Source organism: Pelecanus crispus, chromosome 8 (genome assembly GCF_030463565.1).
Source record: "Pelecanus crispus isolate bPelCri1 chromosome 8, bPelCri1.pri, whole genome shotgun sequence".
NCBI lineage: Eukaryota > Metazoa > Chordata > Aves > Pelecaniformes > Pelecanidae > Pelecanus > Pelecanus crispus.
In genome coordinates, this window is record NC_134650.1 from 1,771,206 (window position 1) to 1,790,767 (window position 19,562).

At 47.5% G+C, this 19,562-nt stretch overlaps 1 protein-coding gene across 1 annotated transcript; it reads right to left on the reverse strand.

Annotated features, from left to right (window-relative positions):
- Positions 1-274: 274 nt before the first annotated feature.
- NDFIP1 (Nedd4 family interacting protein 1) lies at positions 275-19,195 on the reverse strand. Its single transcript, XM_075715083.1, has 8 exons — positions 19,151-19,195; positions 8,006-8,093; positions 6,687-6,817; positions 5,706-5,793; positions 5,407-5,531; positions 3,483-3,549; positions 2,770-2,875; positions 275-469 (listed from the first exon to the last, which is right to left on the reverse strand). The coding sequence occupies exons 1-7, from the start codon at positions 19,193-19,195 to the stop codon at positions 2,772-2,774; spliced, it is 648 nt and encodes a 215-aa protein (XP_075571198.1). The 3' UTR covers positions 275-469; positions 2,770-2,771.
- Between the last annotated feature and the right edge of the window lie 367 nt (positions 19,196-19,562).

Genomic DNA, 19,562 nt, shown 5'->3' on the forward strand with positions numbered 1-19,562 from the left:
GCCATCGCTTCACCTTCCGAGATCGTCCCTTCGGGCCGCCAGCGTTCTGCACGCTGCACAGGACAGACCAGAGTCCAAACCCGCTCCCGGGATGGAGGAGGAAATAAAGCAAGCCTGTCCCCTGCTGGCTCCGGGGCCGGGCTCATGCCGAAATCACTACAGAAACTATCTATATAAGGCTTTATTAGCACGTCACGGACTCGACTGCAATAGCTTTTTCAAACATCAGCCACTAATGATTCAATGATTACAGAAGTCTGCATTAATTATTAAAATTTTACACCTAGAAACAAATAGAAAGAAATGCTTCTCCTTTTTTTTTTTCCCCAACAGTACTTTTATTTATTTATTTTAAAGCAGGTGATTATTTTTTTTTTCTGCTCCAGAGTCTTGATTCACTTCCTGCAGGTGTCCTGTTGCTTCTTGAGGGAGAATTCACTAACGCAGGAAGACGTTTGCCAGAAAACATCTGTCGGAGAAGGGTATTGAATATTGAAACTATAGTTAGGTTGTTATTTTGGATAACAGAAGGATGTAGTTCACAAAGAGTGCAGGATGTCTAAAGGCTTATAAAATATCTCGGTACACAATGACGTGACTCGAGCAGAACAGTAGTTTTGTGCATATTTTACAGTTCTGCAGAGTTAAAATTCCTTAGGGGGAAACAGACACCAAATCGGAGTGCTCTTAGAAACACCAGCATAAAAACACATAGCTGCAAGAAATTACACCGCATTTGCACTGGGAGAACAACATTTAACTCGGCCTTTAGTTGCTGCGTCCACCCGGGATGATTATGACTTCTGTACCTTTCTATCAAGTGTTCTGCTACGAAAGAGCCGGCAGCTCTCACAAATTGTCTCTTCCAGCCCCCCGGCCAGAAGCGTTTAAACCCGAGATCCAACACGAACGCTTGCACTTGTCGCGCAGCTTGCACTCCGCTGAGACGCTGCTGGCGACAGCGCACGCAGACTGGCGAGCAAACACCAAGCTTTCGATTAGATTCATTTTCACCAGTCATTATTTTCCGGTTTGCACCGATTATTCCTCTCCTCCTAATTTTCTAAAAAATTATCCCTGCTCTAAAATGAAAATGATTGTTCACCGTGCCCTTTTTATTATGCCCTACAGGGGAAATCTAATCTTAAGAACAATAATACACTGAAAATCCAAGTCTTTTGCGGTTTCCCTGCTCAGAATTTAGGATTAAAGATTTATTTTCAGGGGAAGCGTCAAAGTTGTAATATTTAGAAATTATTCTGGACACTTATCTCAATGTATCTAAAAGGAAGAGTGCTTTTTGAAAGCTCTAAAATGACCAAAAAATAAACACATAAATAAAAATTTTAAAAAAACTCTACACCTCCATCCTCACAAGCAAGGAGTCAAGCAAGGTCTCTAAAACTGTAATTTCAAATTCCAAACATAGGAAAAGCCTGTGCACCAAGAAACCATACAGTTCCTTTAAGAAATTAAAAATTAAGTTTCAGTAAAGAAACAAAGTTTAAAAAATTGTCCAGTGAGAACAAACTCCAGATGATAAAGCTGATGCTTAAACGCTTACACTACATGACCATACAACTGGGGGAAATAAACCCTCCGGTGATTCAGCAGGAATTTGAGAGGATATTACAAATCCTGGAGGAGGTCATAAACCGTAACTTTGTTAAACAGAACTGAAACACTTAAATAAATTGACTGAACTATTTTTACACACTATCACCAGTGGAAAACTCAAGCTGGAAAACACTGCACAATGCCCGTTTTGTGTAGCATGTCCTCATCACAGGCTAGAAACGAAGCAGAATCTTACGCAATCTGCAGTTTCTAATAAAAGAGAAGCGCATTTGGAAAATCAAGCCTCGGTTTTAAAATCTGAACAATTTAATGACCCCCAATTTCAAGCTGGGGTTTGTTTGGTTCCTTTATACCGCTGTCCCAGCTGCAACTGCTTCAACCCTGTCTTGGGGAAATCTAGTGTAATTATGATCTTTCTAAAGGGAGCATCGTGTTGCACTGACCATCTGGGAAGCAACCTATTACAGGATTTCCTTCCCCTCAGGGAGGGACAGTTAATGCAAGCCCATTATCTGCTGTAAGCAGGAAATTATGCTAGAAGGGTTCAACTACTTAAGCCTCCTTCCTTCAAGTCCCATTCAGAAGGCAGCAACATTAAGGTTCAGCCTTAAAGTGAAAGACTTTTAGGCATTAAGGCTTTTGAAAGATGTTCAGGCAGGACAGTATGTTGAAGGATGTGGGAGGGGTGTTCAAAGAGCAAAGGTGTGCAAGAGTTTAATTTCTTCAGGAACTTGGCAGAAAATTCAAACAGCACACAAAATTCAGACAAATTGCTCTTTCTGGGACACAAGCCAATGACACTGGCACGGTCTTCTAAAAACATTTTGTGACCTTTACTCACGTTTAGGACATACCACGTGTTTCAGGCATGCTATTTAGTCTGAAAGACACACCTGCCAAATACAGCGCAATACCAAGGGGCAGAGATTTCGTTCTTACGATTCAAGTTACGCAATCTAATGAACATACAATTCCTCAAAGCAAAAACTCGGGAAGAAATGTCAAGTACTCCTCTGCTCCCCAACACATCCGTCTGGACTCTGTAGAAACAGGTATGGGATACCAAGAAACAACTGTTTTCTGCTGTCTTGTGCTCTAAAAATATTCAAGCAAAGAGAAGTCTAGCCTAAAAGAGTCACTAAATAGAGCTAAAACCAAAACAGAACAAATTCAGGAAAGCAGAAAGCTTACCTTTAGTAAATAAAGAGAACTCTGGTTCTGGGGAGAGTGGAAAAAGTATCTGGCATCTTCCTAACCTTTGCATAATTAATAAATCCTCGGAGAAACAGCAGAAAACCTAGACGGAAGAAACACATTTGTCCAGTTAACACAGGTGTTGCTTCTTCAATTAGAGAGGGAGCAGTTCAACTCACCGTTATTTGTGTGGAGGGACCTAAGCTGCTGGGATGCACAATAGCTGATTTAATGCAAGAATTTTTTTTGTATCAATGACACCTAATCTTTCAATTTCAGCCAGTCTCAAAACCAAAATTTCCTTAGCCAATCACAAAACTTTCAACTCCAAATGAGATCCAGCCACCTCCAAAGGAGGGGAAAAAAAAAAGAAAAAAAGACAGACCACAACCCACTCTTCCATTTAAGATCTAAGAACAGCTACAACAGCAGTTACTATGAAGACAAGCACTGTTCTCCTCTTTACTCCTTCTGGATGATAAATAGGATGCTGCCACAAAGAAATGGCAACCAAGGGGCAGTGTTCATGTGTACCTTTAAAACGCAGAAGGCATTCAGTAAGAGGAGTAGTCATCCAAGGGTTACATTTTGGTTTTACATCTATATGCGCACATTTTAATAGCCAGTAAAGCTACGCTCACAAAAGCCCTAACTGCACTTTACCGAGTTTTAAGCATGCATTCCCTCTTCCCCCCAGAACAAACACTCACCTAGTACAAGGAAGACCCACCAAAGCCAATACTGGCCATCAAAGTAACCAGGAAAATAGGTGGAGAACTGGAAAAAGAGAAACAAGTTAGAGCGCACAGCACTGTCTGAACCCAAATCTATTCTCACCAATTTCAGCAGTAACCAGATCAAGCCCGCTGCATACAAGAGAGCTTGTAGAATGCTGTGTTTCATCAACTGCACAGACTGCAGGGAACAAGCTACCTCCACGAACTTTCATTTAAGGTTTTTCTACACACGTCAGACCAACTCTAACCGAGGGGAATGGAACAGAGGCAACACCCAGCCATAAACTTTTGCAATCAGTGGAGCAGAAAGACACTAGCGAGCAAATACTCCCATTTTCCATGACGTCTTTGATGCTTATAAACCACAGTTGCAGTTTCTGAAACAGAAGACCAGGTCTGCAGCAGTGCATCATGCTAATTACACTGTAAAGTCTGATAGTATAGCAAACAAAAGTACAGTTGACAAAGAAATCCCAGCTCTGTGGAACCCTCTGACAAGATTTTCTATTGGGAAAATTACCACCTATTGAATGAAAGGCACCGACACTATTAGAGCACTGAAGTTCACTCTGTCAGTGGTAAATACAGTATAATTTTTTTGTTTTCATTCTATTGAAGTCTAAAAACCTAACAAAAGGTAAGCTTGTTATCAAAGTTTAAATCAAACCCACACTTAAGGTCACCTGTTTCTGTCACACCTCTTAATCCAGCAAATAGTTCTTAACACCACTGTTACAAGATGACCCCAAAAATCCTAACTTCCTACAGAAAAAGTGAACAGATGCTATATTTACAAATTACAATTTCTAGCCCAAAGAGATTAGGTATGAAGTGAGAGCCCTAATACTAATGATCTCTACTTCTACCTATGCACAGCTAATGAGATTTTTTGCTTGAAATTCAAAATTTGCCCTGGGATGTCTGCGTGCCATTTGCACAGACACAGACACCTTCTTTTCATGCGTTCCAAATAAAGCTTTTCTGGTATTTTCTCACAGTCACTCCAAAAAATAGTTTGACTTTTTTTCCCCCCCACCCTGCCCCATTCCTTCCAGCATCAGCACATCCATATCTTTTTTTTTCCCACCCTCAAGAAAGGTTTCTCTTTCTCCCCCTCCAAGTTTTAAAAACACTACGTCAGCCTTCTGGCTTCTGCAGGCGGAGGTGTGTGCCCTCCCATAATACAAACCAGTTCTGATCAGCCACCCCCTCCCTCTCCCCGTGTGATCTGGTGGAGGGGAGCCCAGTGGATGTTTTAACGGCCTGGATATGTCCAGCACTTATATGGAAATAAAATAAAGCCAGGAAAGTGTGCTTCCTCCTGATCCCCTGCTGCTTGTGCCACAGGCATGTCACACCAGAGGGCACCAGCGGGCTTCTCCCGTCCGTGTGACAAAGCGGTGGCTGCCTCCTCTTCCTCCAGCGAAAAGCAAACCTCACACCTCCTAATTTTTAAGTCCCTATTTCCCTCTCCTCATCGGCTATCCCTCATTTTAGAGAACTATTTTCTTCTTTTTTCAGAGGAGCACCTAAGGAACATCATACTGGAGAGGAACATCCCCGTGCTGACAGCAGGACTTGCTTTATCTGGATAAATGTTTTACAAAGATCAGATCATATACTGCTCAACGCACAAATGCATTTTGATCCACTACAGTGGCTCTGTCCAAGAGCGCCATACTTGGGTGTGCAATCTTTATTCTCTTTTATTACAAAAATAATTCCACCACATAAACAGGAACAATGAAGAAGCTCTGTTATGAATGAATAAGGGGCTCAAAATCTATTTTGTTATGAAAAGCTAAATTTATAACTATCTTCAGTATAAGCGAGATGAAAACGAGCAGGGGAAAAAGAGTACCGGTGTCTATGCACATTTTTGCACTACACAACTTACCCTGACAATAAGGATCCACTTAATAAGAGACAGACCAAACCCAGAAATGGCCCCATATCGTCCTGCAGCTGAAGTAGTCAGACAGAAAGACAGGAAAAATCCAATCCAGTTGAAGAGGAATGCCACTGAGAAAGTAGAAGAAAAGCAGCAGGTCAAGCCCTCTTTATATTCCAAGGAAAAAAACCCATAAACCTCTTGCACACAGGTTTTTCCTGGTGCTACGTACACACAGATGTGAAAATAACTCTAGCTATTTTGCATCACTGCCTGAAAAAAATTAAGTTCCATCATGTACTTACTGAAGAAAGTTAGCATGAAAATTCCATCATTTCCTATCCTCAGCTGGTCAGTGTCGTCAAAGTCATCCCGTGTCACAAAGTCATCATCCTGGAAATCACAGGGAGACAAGATGTGTATGGATCCAGTCCACACAGCAATCCCAGTTCTGCATGTGGCTCTTCAAAAAAGGGCCAGCAAATTGTACATATAACCCTCAAAAAGCAGTGTGCAATGGAGGGATACAAAAAGCTTCATTTACATTTAAGGAAAGCCCCCCTGGGGGTAGGGGGTGGAATCCTGAATCTCAAAAGGCCACAAGTGCAAGCAGGAAAAATTCCTGCTTCTCATCCTGAGATGATGCAGGGCATGAAATATTAAGTCACTGGCAGTATTTTTTTTTAAGACAGTCAAGATCCAACCTGTTCTTGTTCTCACTGTAAATAATTGTCCTACTTATTAAAAAAAAGAAGTATAATGAGCAGTGGACACCTAATGCTAGCAGGGGTGAAGGAAGAGGCTGAACAAGAGATAATGTTGAAAAAACAAAAAAAAAATAAAAAATAATTATTCTGACAGAATGGTTTTATCATCCTTGTATCAGCTACACTGACCTCTGGAAAAGTCAACTAAGCAGGCGGCAGAACTATCAAGGGTAGATATGCTAGATGGCTGAACAATTAATCCTAAATCTTTTAAACCAAAGAAACAGTGACAGTGCACACGGATACAGTACAGTTCCTGTCAGCTTGCCAAACTAATCTGGAGAGCACATGCTGGCATTACTGAGATGTCTTACATCATCACAGATGCCCGGAGGAAAATTTAAAAAAAAAAAATAAAAAAATTAGCCACAGAACTCTTGGGAGTGTGTAATATCACCACCCCAGAAAGCTTAAAAAAAAAAAAAAAAAAAAAAGGTCATGAGACTTGATCGGCAGGAGTTAAACCAGAAATTCTACGGAAGAAATGTGAAGGACATACAGCCAGGCAAGCGTACTCACCCTTCCAGGAACCAAGGGAATTGTGGCTTCAGCCTTGGTTCTCTCTGCCTCATCATAACTAGGCAGTGTTGTGGCCACGTTGTAAGATGGAGGCTTAGGAAATCCTGACTCATCCTTGTAATCAAAATAAGCTGGGGAAAAAAAAAAAAAGTTAGATAGAAGGTAACTTGTCAGTTCCTTAAGAACACCATGCTGGGAATGAGAAGCGTTTCAGATGACTTCAAAAGACCCCAATATCCCAGGCTGGTGAAGCCTGCCCCTGCTGTCCCCTCCCCACCCTGCTAGCCTCTTGCTGTCCCAAAACAGAAAGTGAAAAACACAGGAGCACCTTATCTAATATAAAGTAATACGCAGAGCACTACTTTAACACGCCTGGCTGTACTTATTTTTAACGCAATGATGCATGCTGTGTCTCTCCTGACTTCAATACACAGAAGTAGTCATATTTTCAAGTCCGAATGGTTTGAGTGAGTCAAAGAAGGATCACTGCAAGCCTCAGGCCACCGGTGACCGCTTTTTCCACAGAGACTCCAAACTGTTTTCTGATGGAGGGGAAAGGGATTGGAACAAAAACTAAACATAGCATTTCTGAGCCCCAGTCGCTGAGACACACTAAGGAACCAGAACTGATGAGACATCTTTACGGTTAGCGGGCCAAGGCAGGATGCTCAACAGGCAGCTTGAGAAACACAATATTCGAACGTCTATCGAATGCTGGCAGGCTGTTTGAGAGACTGACAGCATGTTGCATTTGATTTCCAAATCTTATTTGAAAAATTGACTATGACTGGAGGGGAAAAAAAAATGAGAAGATTTACCTAAGCCAAAATACTCTGATATATAACCAACACAAAACAAGCTGTTTTGCTAAAAGCTGTTAGAGAGGCACACGGCAGTATGATGATTCAGATGTATAACCCTTATGACCAAGTCCTTAGTTACTGAAAACTGCAGAAAGAGCAAATTCTTTGATTCCTTTTAAGTAACAAGTCCTTTTTGGAAGGAATCCAGCATCATCCAAACGCCAAATAACGAGAGGGGAACCACAAATCCTCATAGCACTCTGATTTTAACCATCTTCAATCTACTAAGAACACTGTGAAATGTAACTTGAACACCACTCGATGGGATGACATCAGATGAATGCAGCCAAAATGCATCTTCTAAACCACAAGTAACAATAGTCTCTTTGGATCAATTCTGATCCTTTGCAGCCTTAGTAAGGATGCTGCAATGCCATCTGTCAATATGGAGAACAATTAAGGAGGTAAGAAAGAACAACAGAGGAAACCTAGCTATTTCCTTTCCCTTAAATTTACCTGTATTCTCCGGAGAAATGCTGCTGTAAGGCGGAGGGGCATCGTTCACCACTGGTGCGGTCTCACCTGGCTCCTCTTCATTCTGCAGCTGAACAGACCCACACGCAAGAGAGGTTAACGGGGCTTCGCAAGTTCTGTGCAATTACCCCTGTAGTTTTAATTGCACACAACAGACTCTTCTGGAAGAAGGCTGTTCTACAGCACCAGGGGACATCCGAGCAGCTGCTCAGCTTCCCTCCGAAGCACTCCCACTTGAAATGATCAATATGCCGCCTCAGTTTTCATGTGTTTTTAAATCGTACCCTCACACACCTGGACCTTGACAAAGCGCAGCATACATCTTTCCAGTACCTTTCCACTTCCCTGGCACTTCCTCAGATTTCTCAGCTCACACTGCTTAGAAGCTGCAGTTGCATCTGGTTTAGTCGAGGAAAGAGCAGGAGATATCCAACAAAAGACTCCATTGCTGCCTGTGGCTTTGCTAAGGAAGTGTTTTTTTCCAGGGATACATCACATAATGATACATACAAGTATGAATCTTGCTGTTTCCCTTCAACCTTTCACACTGTATGACTGAAAAGGAGAGCGTTTATTTTGTGCACTGTGCTTCCCACAGGCTCTGTATAAATAACCATACAGCTTATCAAATATACAGCATCGCTCGCGTGAAGCAGGTATGCAAACGCAGGTTTTGATCAGAGACGCTGACGATACCAGGCCAGAAGCGTTCAAAGCAGAACGCACCAGAAAGGAATTTACAAATTCTGCTGCCATCTGATTTTTTTCTTCTTTCCATTTCTCATCATCTCATCAACAAAGAAACTGAGGTTTTATGCAGAAAGACAACTCATTTCAAAAAAGCACCCTGGGACCAAACCACATGCCTGAACAGAGAGGTACTACTCTCTTTTGAAATCACCACTAAAAACCAGCAGCCCTGCCACTTCTTCCTTAATGCCGTCTTGAACTATCCCTCCCGCACACCCCTGCTCGTACTCTTGAAGCCATCCATGACATGTTGCTTTATTTTCTTTGGAGAGACATGTTGCCATTCAAGTCCTTCCCACGCATCTAATGTGCGGACAGGGGGGGAATATGTTCTTATTTTACTTGTATGTCTTATCAGGAAAGAGAGAAAAAAAAAAAAAAAAATCAGCTCACACTTCTAAGTGAAGGTCTTGTTTTATATATAACTGCTCTGCGTCTTGGGTTTTTATTCCTTTTGTTGCCTAAGTCCAAAGATCAGGCTACATCCATGTCTTCTGTGAAAGTCAAAGCCAAAACTCCTTCAGATGTTTTAAGTGCAATTCATTGGACGTTTGCATCCAAACCACAGCTGCGTGTCTGAGCTGTGAGACATGCGAGTCCTACAAGCTCGCCGAGAAGAGCGTGGATCGTTCCATCTTCTCTGCCATTAACCGGACAGCTGCGCACCTCCGCCAGCTGCACAACCGCGAGTGTGCACAGGACGAGTAACCACAAGCCAGCGGTTCACTGCGCTGCGGCCAGACACAATGTCCCCAAGGCTTTCCGCCTCCCCGGCGCAGAGGCTGCCGTCCTCCCCACCTTGCCAGCGCAGCCCATGTGTCATAGCTCCCTACGCCAGTTAGGTCAAGAAGATTTTAAACACACCTGATGTTCAAGGAGCTTAACCTAGTGAGGTTTACATGACGTGGGTTAGCAGGCGACGACACGAGCAGTTCTGCCGGTATGGCCAAGGAGCCAAGAGGGGGAAAAGGAAAGAAATGACACTAGGAAAGACTGGAAAAAAATTCAGCAGCACTGTCACCCAGTCCAGCTGTACCACAACAACAGACCGTTGCAGAAACAGGACTCTGTTTCACCATCAAAGATCGCCTTGCTACTCTAACAGCGAGCCTCCATCCTCTCCCTATTCACATTTTCTAGACAGGAGAGGTGGGAAAAAGAGGGAGCCGGTCAGCCCCAAGCTTTCCGGGTAAGAACTCCCCACGTGGCACCAAGCTGAACCACCTCCTTGAAGAAGGAGAAATTAATTAAGTGATCCGGATGAAAATTTAATCCGTATTACACCTCCCAGCACAGATGCTGTGGCTGTCAGCAGGAGAGATCCGAAACGCTGGCCCCCGGCCAGACGCGAACCCACGCCGCATCAGTCCCCTTCCGCGCCTGGAGCGAGGCCGCGGGCACGCAGGGCGGAGGGGGCAGGTACCGGCCTCGAGGGCTGCAGCTTTAATTAGCCTCAGGGCGCCAAGCAATTAACACGATAAGCTGCAGCAGCTCCCGCAACAGCAATGCATCTTCATCTTTTTCAAACCAGCTAACTCAGCATGAGCCCTTACCAAGAAACAAAAATACCTTATTGTATAAACCCCATGGAGTTCAGTCATTAGTTTGCATTTTCTTCTAACTTGTGAAGTAATTGCCTATTAAAATAAGCTTTAAAAAAAAAAAATTAAAAAAAAAAGAGAGCACTGCTGCAGAAATTCAAGAACAGCCTGCACACAGCACAAGGGGCAACCTAACAGATAATCCAGTAAAATGCAGAGTCAAACTAGTTGATTCTGTCTTTCCCAGCTCTGTAGCCTACGAATTTTCAGAAAATGCTCCACCATGCGTATTTTCAGTCTGTCCTTGAAAATTCAATACTTCTACACATTTTTTCTTCTGCCTACAAGACCTAGCCTACTGACGGAGGAGGAAGGCTCTGGCACGCTGGGGACACTGGATACTGCATGCCCTGCTCTCCTAGTGAGGGGGCGGCAGAAATTAAAACCCTGATGTTTGTAAGAAAGAAGACATATACAGACTAAAAATACAATCGCCAAGGAGGGGGAAAGGAAAGCACCTGATGTGACTGTGGTGGGTTGACCCTGACCGGCTGCCCACCAAAGCCGCTCTGTCACTCCCCTCCTCAGCTGGACAGAGGAGAAAAAAAAATAACAAAAAATCTTGTGGGTCGAGATGACGACAGGGAGATCACTCAGCAGTTACCGGCACGGGCAAAACAGACTCGACTTGGGGAAAATCAGTTTAATTTATTGCCAACCAAAACTGAGTAGGGTAATGAGAAAGTAAAAATAAATCTTAAAACCCCTTCCCCCCACCCCTCCCTTCTTCCTGGGCTCAGCTTCACTCCCAATTTCTCTCCCTCCTCCCCCCGAGGGGTGCAGGGGGACGGGGAATGGGGGTTGCGGTTGGTCCATCACACGTCATCTCTGCCGCTCCTTCCTCCACAGGGGAGGACTCCTCACACTCCTCCCTGCTCCAGGGTGGGTCCCATGCATGGCAGACAGTCCTCCACGCACTGCCCCAGCGTGGGTCCCTCCCACGGGGTGCAGTCCCTCAGGAGCAGCCTGCTCCAGCGTGGGTCCCCCGCGGGGTCCCAATTCCTGCCACCAACCCTGCTCCAGCCTGGGCTCCTCTCCCCACGGGGCCACAGCTCCTGCCAGGAGCCTGCTCCAGCGCGGGCTTCCCAGGGAGTCACAGCCTCCTCCGGGCACATCCCCTGCTCCGGCGTGGGCTCCTCCCCAGGTGCAGGGGGATCCCTGCTCCCCCCCGGGGGCCTCCCCCAGTGCAGGGGGATCCCTGCTCCCCCCGGGGGCCTCCCCCGGTGCAGGGGGATCCCTGCTCCGGCGCCTGGAGCACCTCCTGCCCTCCTCCTGCACTGCCCTTGGGGTCTGCAGGGTTGTTCCTCTCACATACGCTCACTCCAGCTGCAGTTTGTGTCCCAGCAGGGCTTTTTTCCCCCTTCTTAACTCCGTTATCCCAGAGGCACTGCCACCGTCGCTGATGGGCTCGGCCTTGGCCAGCGTTGGGTCCATCTCGGAGCCGGTGGCGTTGGCTCTGTCGGACACGGGGAAGCTTCTGGCAGCTTCTCACAGAAGCCACCCCTGTAACCCCCCCCGCTCCCAAAACCTTGCCACGCAAAACCAATACAGCGACAACACTGCAAGAGATGAAACAAGAGAGGGCATAGACAGTTGAGTGTAATATTAGTTCCTGCCAGTGGAACTCTTACCACGTTCTTCTTTCACTAGTAAAAGGAAATACATATTCTTACAACTATCTCATGTGGGAGAAAGCAAGCTGAACTTACTGCTAGCTTCAAGCTATTACAATTCAGGCAATGACACAAAAAACATAGTTACTTTTTAAATTTGAGCTAGAGGCTGTAGGAGGTATAGTTAGAGAAACCAGATTTTTCTAATGGGCAAGGTACACAAATGCCTTCCAGCCTTTTTCCTGATTCCAGGCATGTGAAATTCAACTAAGCGCTTATTAGCGGAGCAGCGCGGGTTCATGTGACGGGAAGAATGAGTCATGAGGTCTCGCAGGGCCCAGCACCGCCGCGCCGCGCTCGCCTGCGCCTTCCACCCGCCCCGGCTGCGCACAAGGAGGACGGCTGCGCTCCGCGGGTTCGCAGGCCATTCCCCCTCGGGCCTCCGCCGAGAGCCTTCAGGACCCGGAGAGCCCGAGGAAAGCGGCGTCTGCCTGAAATCTCTTTTGCTGAGGCTGCGTGGTATTCTTTCTTTGAGTCACTGGCTGTAGCTTGTAAAGGGCTGACTCTTCTATTTGTGGCGTTAAAAAATGGACAGTCTTTACAGCGATGCGTATTTATTAAAACAAAAGTTTGGCTGTGATTTTGTCACCGGATTGCTAAAACAACAGAAAGTTGCCTGACAGAACGGGGTAAGACCCAGGGACGTTTCCTTCCCAAAAAACACCATCAGAAGCGTGGCTCTGAGCAAGTCATCACCTCTGCCTGCCACTTCCCCCTGCTTGAGACATATCACGTGTAAATACGCACAGCACAGCAGCATTAAAGTTCAAAACTTACAAAATGTTTTGAAATATTTCCACGTAAACTTTGGAGAAAGCTTTTCCAATAAATGTATTTGTTAATTCTTCCAAATTTTCTAAACTTTGCACATGGGCTGCTGACACAGTTTTGGACCTTTTCTTTTAACCTTTCCTTGCCCCAAGTCCTTAGGCTACATGCAAATATTCTTCGTAACTAAAGCAGGATTACTACAAGCTTCACCTTAGCAACATATCATCAGTAATATATTAACTCGGCAGTATACCATGAATGTTTACTGCATTTCAGTTCTTATTTTATGTCCTGGCACGCAAGGCAGAACTGCACAGAAGTCTCAGAGGAATCCTAGGATGAAGACAACCCTCATCGGATCTCATTTTTGTTGTTACTATGGTTTCTGTGAGATTTCAGAAAGGCAGATATTTAGGCTAATGACACAAAGAGAATCAATATTTTTTAAAAAGGTGACAGGATTGATTTTTTCAGAACAATGACATCATAACCTTTGCAAGCCAAACATTTAAAAAAAAAAAAAAAAAAAAAAAGAAAAGCGTATCACTACTAAATTTGAGAGTACTCCAGCAAGGCAACAGCCTGCCCACAAAAAGGTTACGCTTCGCTCCCATTGCAAGACCCCTCACTTTTCTCCTTCCATATTTTTGGCCTTTTGGAAGCAAAGGAAAGTTTCTGCCAGCTCTGAAGGAGAATTATTTTTATTGACTTACGCTTCACTTTAAACGTACCCCGATTTGAAATCCTGATTTTTGCCCAATGCTGCTGCAGATGCCTATAACTTAATATCAGCTTATTCATCAGCAGGCATAATGATCAGCTAGTAGACAAGTCAACCCACGCGCATCAGCCCTCTCCTTGATGAGCAAATAACTGCTTTCTCCCGTCGGCACTTCCAGTTCATTTAACCGAAGGAGAGCGACAGCCCTGACCGGCGCGTCTGCCCCGGCTACCCGTGCGCAGGCACGGCTCGGTGCGTGCTCTGCGGCAGCACGCTCGGCGGTCGCGCCGTCGAAGCAAACCCTCCCTCCGGCTTCTCCCTGCGCCGGGAGACGCTGATGCTCCCGCCCAAGCCTCGCACCGGGGGAACCGATTCTCCCCCGGGCCCTGAGCACCGCCCGGCTCTGTGGAGCGACCTCTGCCAACCTTCATTTTAATACGGGACTGAAAGCCGCGCCTCCGCTCCCCCTCCCCAAAAATGCTTTTCCTTTTCCAGACCAGCTCCCTGCCGTGCGGCGAGCACGCAGCTGCACCCACGCAGCGGGATGCACAGGGCAAGGACCAGAAACCAGCGGGCGCATCCGCCTGAAGGGCACGTTTGCAACCACCCTCACAGCTACCAAGGTAAAACCAGAAATCAAAACGTCTTTTGCGTCCATCGAAACGCAAGCCGTGCTCACGAGGATGCTGTTCTTCACTGACTCACTGCAGCTAATGGCCTGACAACATGGAAATACACCTCGGTCCTGGGAAACACGCTGATCTAACTCCCTCGCCTCTGTTCCAACGGGGAATTATGCCGGTCTGGCCAGGCTGTACACAAGCACTTGGGCCAGCACAAACCTGTGCCTGCAGACCGTCCTTAGGTTTGAGCGTTCAAGGTCTTAATACAGAAGAAGTAGGTTTTTATCTTAGATAGCTGTAATTAAATTTTCAATCACCGAACAAAGCCTAAGGACTTGCTGTAATACTTAGGATCACATTAACCCTTTTTCTGGACGTTAAGACATCACAGAAAGAATGCCAGATCTTTTAAGCATTTTAAAAGATGACTTTTTTTTTAATTGTCATACGAAGAACGTTAAGTATCTTCAATGAAAAAAAAAAAAAATCCCACTGTGCCACCATATACCAAATTTGGATCTCTCGCAAGAAGAGGCAGAAACAGAATGAATGGATACATCTTAATATTCAATTTTTCTTAGTCCCAATGACGAAGAATCAGAATTCACACACACACACAAAACTTTTGCTACTTGCTTTCGGTATGGCTCCTTTTAAAACACGATGCCGAAGCCACATAAAGAGGTGCCACATCTCCTGCGAGCCACTTAACAACCCGGAGGCCCGAGGGACCGCTCCTACATCTGCTTCCCAGGACCACTCCTACATCTGCTTCCAGACAGGGTTGCTGAGCCCCGCTGAATTTCAGTGACGAGAGAAAAGTCACCACAGCAGCCCAGGTAAGAGTCAAACACAGTCCCGATACCTGAGAGAATATTTTTTAATAAAGTTTGCCTGCAAGGCTATTTTCTGCTGTTACACAAGCTCCATGACGATACCGGACTGCTACTGCTTCACAGCATCTCCCACGTCCTTTGAGTTTTAGAGATGGAATCTATTTTCATTCTATAGTTACTTTTCCACATAGAATCACTAAAACCTTGCGATCACCCGACAGGTACTGTTGCCTACGGAAGTGGGTATTTCAGAGCAGAACAGTGAGGCTTCAGTCACCTGAACACAGACAGGGCTGGGCGTCGGGCAGCTTCTAACAAAGCCTGTGGCCCCATCAGCTGCAGCAGCCACTAAAAGTGGCGGCCGTGCAAGAGACGGGACTTTACTCTGCAACTTTTTAAGAAATCTTTACTGTTATGTCAACGGACGCCTCCTCTTCTACTGACAGAAAAAAAAAAAAGAAAGAGAACAACATGTGAAAGCAACCTACCCTGGAAATTTCCTTACCGTTCTTATCAGTTGCGTGTATCTTTAGCAAGCACATCTTCTGCACACTGCCAGTACCTCACCAAGGAAACGAAAAGCCAATGACATCACTAATTCTAACTGCTGACATTAAAAAATAGCTATATGCTCATCTTTTAGTTTCAATCTGTGCACCCATTTCAACCGAAGAATTAAATACAAGTTTAAGGCAAGCGCAGGGCAACAACTGACGTCTGCCGCCCTATTTCACTCCAGCCTTCCCAGATATTAAGTAAGCACCGTGGTCCTCCATGGATTTAAACCGTACTCACGTTGTATCTTCAGCAATGTATTTCTTCTACGATTTCACTGAAAGAAGACCAAACAAATGGAAAAATCTTTCTTATGTTTCCCACAGACACCTCCCCTTCCAAAACGATTCATGATCCATGTAAGCCTTCAACAAGTGGAACAGGAAGAAATATCACTTAAAAAGGAATATGTCTTCATTATTTAACACACCCACCATTTTCTAGTGGGTTTACATTACTCATATACATCACGTAGATTTTCAAATGCCTCAAGTAAAAAGCATGCCTCCATTAACATACAGTGTAAATAAACCTATTAAAAGCCTGGCTATTTTTTCCAGAGGGGAGGCTAGTTTCTATTTTAAGGACGAAATACAGTTCTGCCGCTGAAGAACTCACAAGCCAGGGGCTATACTCAAAAGGCCTTAAGCCACCTAATTCCAACAACGTCCCTGTGCAACTTTCCATGTGACAACAGCAACTTTCCAAATGACAACAGCCTCCCAGCGTCCCTTTTTGGGATCCAGCACAGAATAACGGTACCAGGGCGTGCTGCAGCCTTCCTTCCTCCCAAACATCTCCCGTTCTGCAGAGCACAAGCCCGGTCTGCAGAGGAGGAACCGAAACCTGTGGTCAGTCCTGGTCACCCTGCCCGGCTCCCGCACGCTGCCCCAGCCTGTGCTTCCGACAGAAAGGAGCAGGGGGAAGCCGAGAGCCTTTTTCTGGAGTTTTAACTTTATTCTTCATCGAGCTGCACTTCCTCAGTATATGAAATCAGACTGCCACATCATTCAAAGGCGTCATCGCAGGCTATTTTTTATTGGATTATCTAACGCCTGAACAAAGCGCAAGGGCTAGAAAGTTAGCTTAGAAAAATAAATCATATGCCACCGTATGTCCCTTTTAACACCGCGCTATCGGTGAACAGACACAGGTTGTGAGTCCGCGGCGAAGGAGGCTGCCGGGGTGCAGGGCCCACAGCCCCCCATCCGCAGGGCAGCAGGGGCCGAGGAACAGGGCAGAAGAACAAACACGCAGGTTTCAAACGCAGTTATCAATTTCTGTTGTCCTCGGATTATCCTCATTAACTACCACCTTTTTTTTTTTTCCCCTGAAAATACACGCACCCAAGGAATCCTACAGATTTTTTTACACCTTCAAGTAGTGCCCAGAGCTCGGCAGCGCCGCTCCTACACGCAGGCTGATGCACCAGTAGTGCTCCCAGGAGCAGGGTTACACGGCCCTGGCACGCTTGGACGGCAGATCGCATTTAGCCGTACAGGAACCGCCTCATTACGTGACACACGCCGCTAACGCGTTACCCCTCTCCCCCACCCCCTTAAAAAAAAATTATCAAGTTTTAAAATTCTCAGTTCTCCTCCACTGCCTCATAATCCAGTAACTTAAAGATTAAATGAGCTCGTTCTGAATTTCTACAGGCTACCTTACTTACTGGGTCCTGTATTCAGCTCTAGCCCTTATGGTTCCCAATTCACTACAAGCCTTTCTTCATTGGCACGTGGTACGTTCGTTAATTGTACATTCATACGCACAATAAGTTTCAATGTATGGAAAAAAAATTGGCACATTCAATGCTAGAGAGACTCTCCCACCCTCTCATCTCCTCTTCATCTAAATACCAACTCTGCATCTTTAGTTCCACAGCTTGCAGGGTTTTTTGGAGCAACAGAGGCCAGTTCAGCAACAACAGGCTTTACAAAACGCGAAATACCAGGGTTCTGGCAGAGGGTGAGGGGGAAAAAAAGCAATTTCTAAGCAGCTACACAAAAGTAGATATATTTATACGCTAGTTTCTGATCCTGCGCTCCAGGTATACCAGGCGTTTCACGGGGCCTCCATTATCTGTTTGTCTGTAGCAGTATAAATCCTTTGGGACACGGCCCGCCTCCCTAATCTCTGCAGTACCGCACAGCTATGCTCCACAGCAGCAGCGGTGCCTGCTACGCGTCTGTCGGATGTGTTAGCAGGATCTGGCGAAACAACAGCTTTGCACATTTCTCTTTTAAGGAAACCAGGATTGTGCTTATCGGTCAGGTACAGAGTCACTGAAGAGCAACGCGATAGCGTCCTTCAGCACCTTTTGTCACCTACCGCCACGGGCTCGAGGCGAGGGGACGCGAAGCTAGCTCCCTTTGTAAAAGGCATTTGTGAAGACATTTGTCAACACCAGTAGCAGGACTCGGATGGGAAAGGTGATTAGGGAAGAGACCTGGTTATCTGTACCTGCCATTTCCGAGAACAACAGTAAAGAGATTTGTCTCCCTAAGTGAACACGACTGTTTTGCACAGAATGGAAAAAAAAAAAAAAAAAAAAAAAAAAAGCCTAAGTTTGACTTAACTTTTATGTTTCTAGTATGTAAAAATCAGAGATCTCCAGCTATCATAATGAGACTAATATCCGACCCCAATGGGAAGGCGCATCTCGTATTCAGAGGAGAGCAAGCCTACCCACGCTGAAAGTGCTACCAAGGCAAAGTCATAACGCAGCGATTTCTTGTAAGAAACTCGGTTAAGCAGGAGAGTGCCGCGCACCGTCTTGAGGGATTCCTCGCCCTTACTTCAAGTAACGAAGCCTCCCCGTCCGCACGTCAGAAACGCGCGTGAGCAGGAGCCGGCTCACGCAGCGGAGCCCAACCGAAGCCTTTCCGCGAGGCCGCTGCTCCCGACAGAGCACGTCGTCTGCTTCAGGAGCTCGGGAAGGAGGAACAACCCCAAATTTACAAGGGAGCTCTTAAAGGACAGCCTCCGGCCTACCGGGATCTCAGCCTGAGCCAGAGGGGCCAAACGTAAACAACGCAATAAAATGAACGCTAATGCGAAGGCGACGCGGAACAAGCTGGCTCCTCCAGAGAGCCCACGCCAAGCCCTCCGGCCCGCGGGCTGGAACCCAGAGGCCGCGGAGCTTCCCCGCAGCACGGCGGGGGCCGCAGAGGAGCGCGGCCGGCGGGGACCGCGCCCGGCAAGGCCGCTCCGGCCCCTCCGCCGCTCCACGCCCAGCCCGGCCCTGAGGAGAGGCCTGGGGCAGCGCGCCGCACCGCGCCGCACCGCGCCGCAGGCCGAGCCCGGCCGCCGGCGGGGCCCACCGCGCCTCAGCGAGCGGCCGAGGCCTCCGCCGCGGGCCCGGTCACCGCCCCGCTCTCCCCCGTTCCCCGCAGCGGGACAGCGGCGCCCGCAGGCCCGGCACAGGCCCAGGCCCGGGCCCGGCCCCCGCCTGCGGCCAGGGCTGAGGCGCCGCCCGGCTCGGCGGGGCACGGCCGCGGGGGGAGGCGGCGGCGGCGGCGGCCCCACAGCCCAGCCCCGGGCTCCGTCCTCCCCGGCGCGGCCCGCGGAGCCGCGGCGCCCGCCCGCCCCCCTCACCTGCTGGTACCGGCCGCTGCTGGGCTCGGCGGCCGCGGCCGCCATGGCGCTCGGCGGGGCTCGGGCGAGCGGGCGGCGGGGCGGGACGGGGCGCGGCGGGGCTCGGCGGCGGCGCTGCCCGGCGCCTCCCGACGGGCGCTGCGGAGGCGGAGGCGGCGGCAGCCGGGGCGCTGCGAGCTGCGAGCTCCGCTCCCGCCCTCCGCCCCTCACGCTCGGCCGCGCCCGCCTCCCGCCCCGCCCGCCGGGCCGCCCCGAGGGACGGGCCCGGGCCGCGTCCTGCCGGCAGCCGGGGCCGCCCCGGGCCGAGGGCAGCGATCGGCGGCGGGGGAGCCGCGGGCCGGCCCCGCTGGGGCCCGGAGGGCGACCGGAGGCAGCCCGGGGCCAGCCCCAGAGTCACTCCTAAACCCAGCCC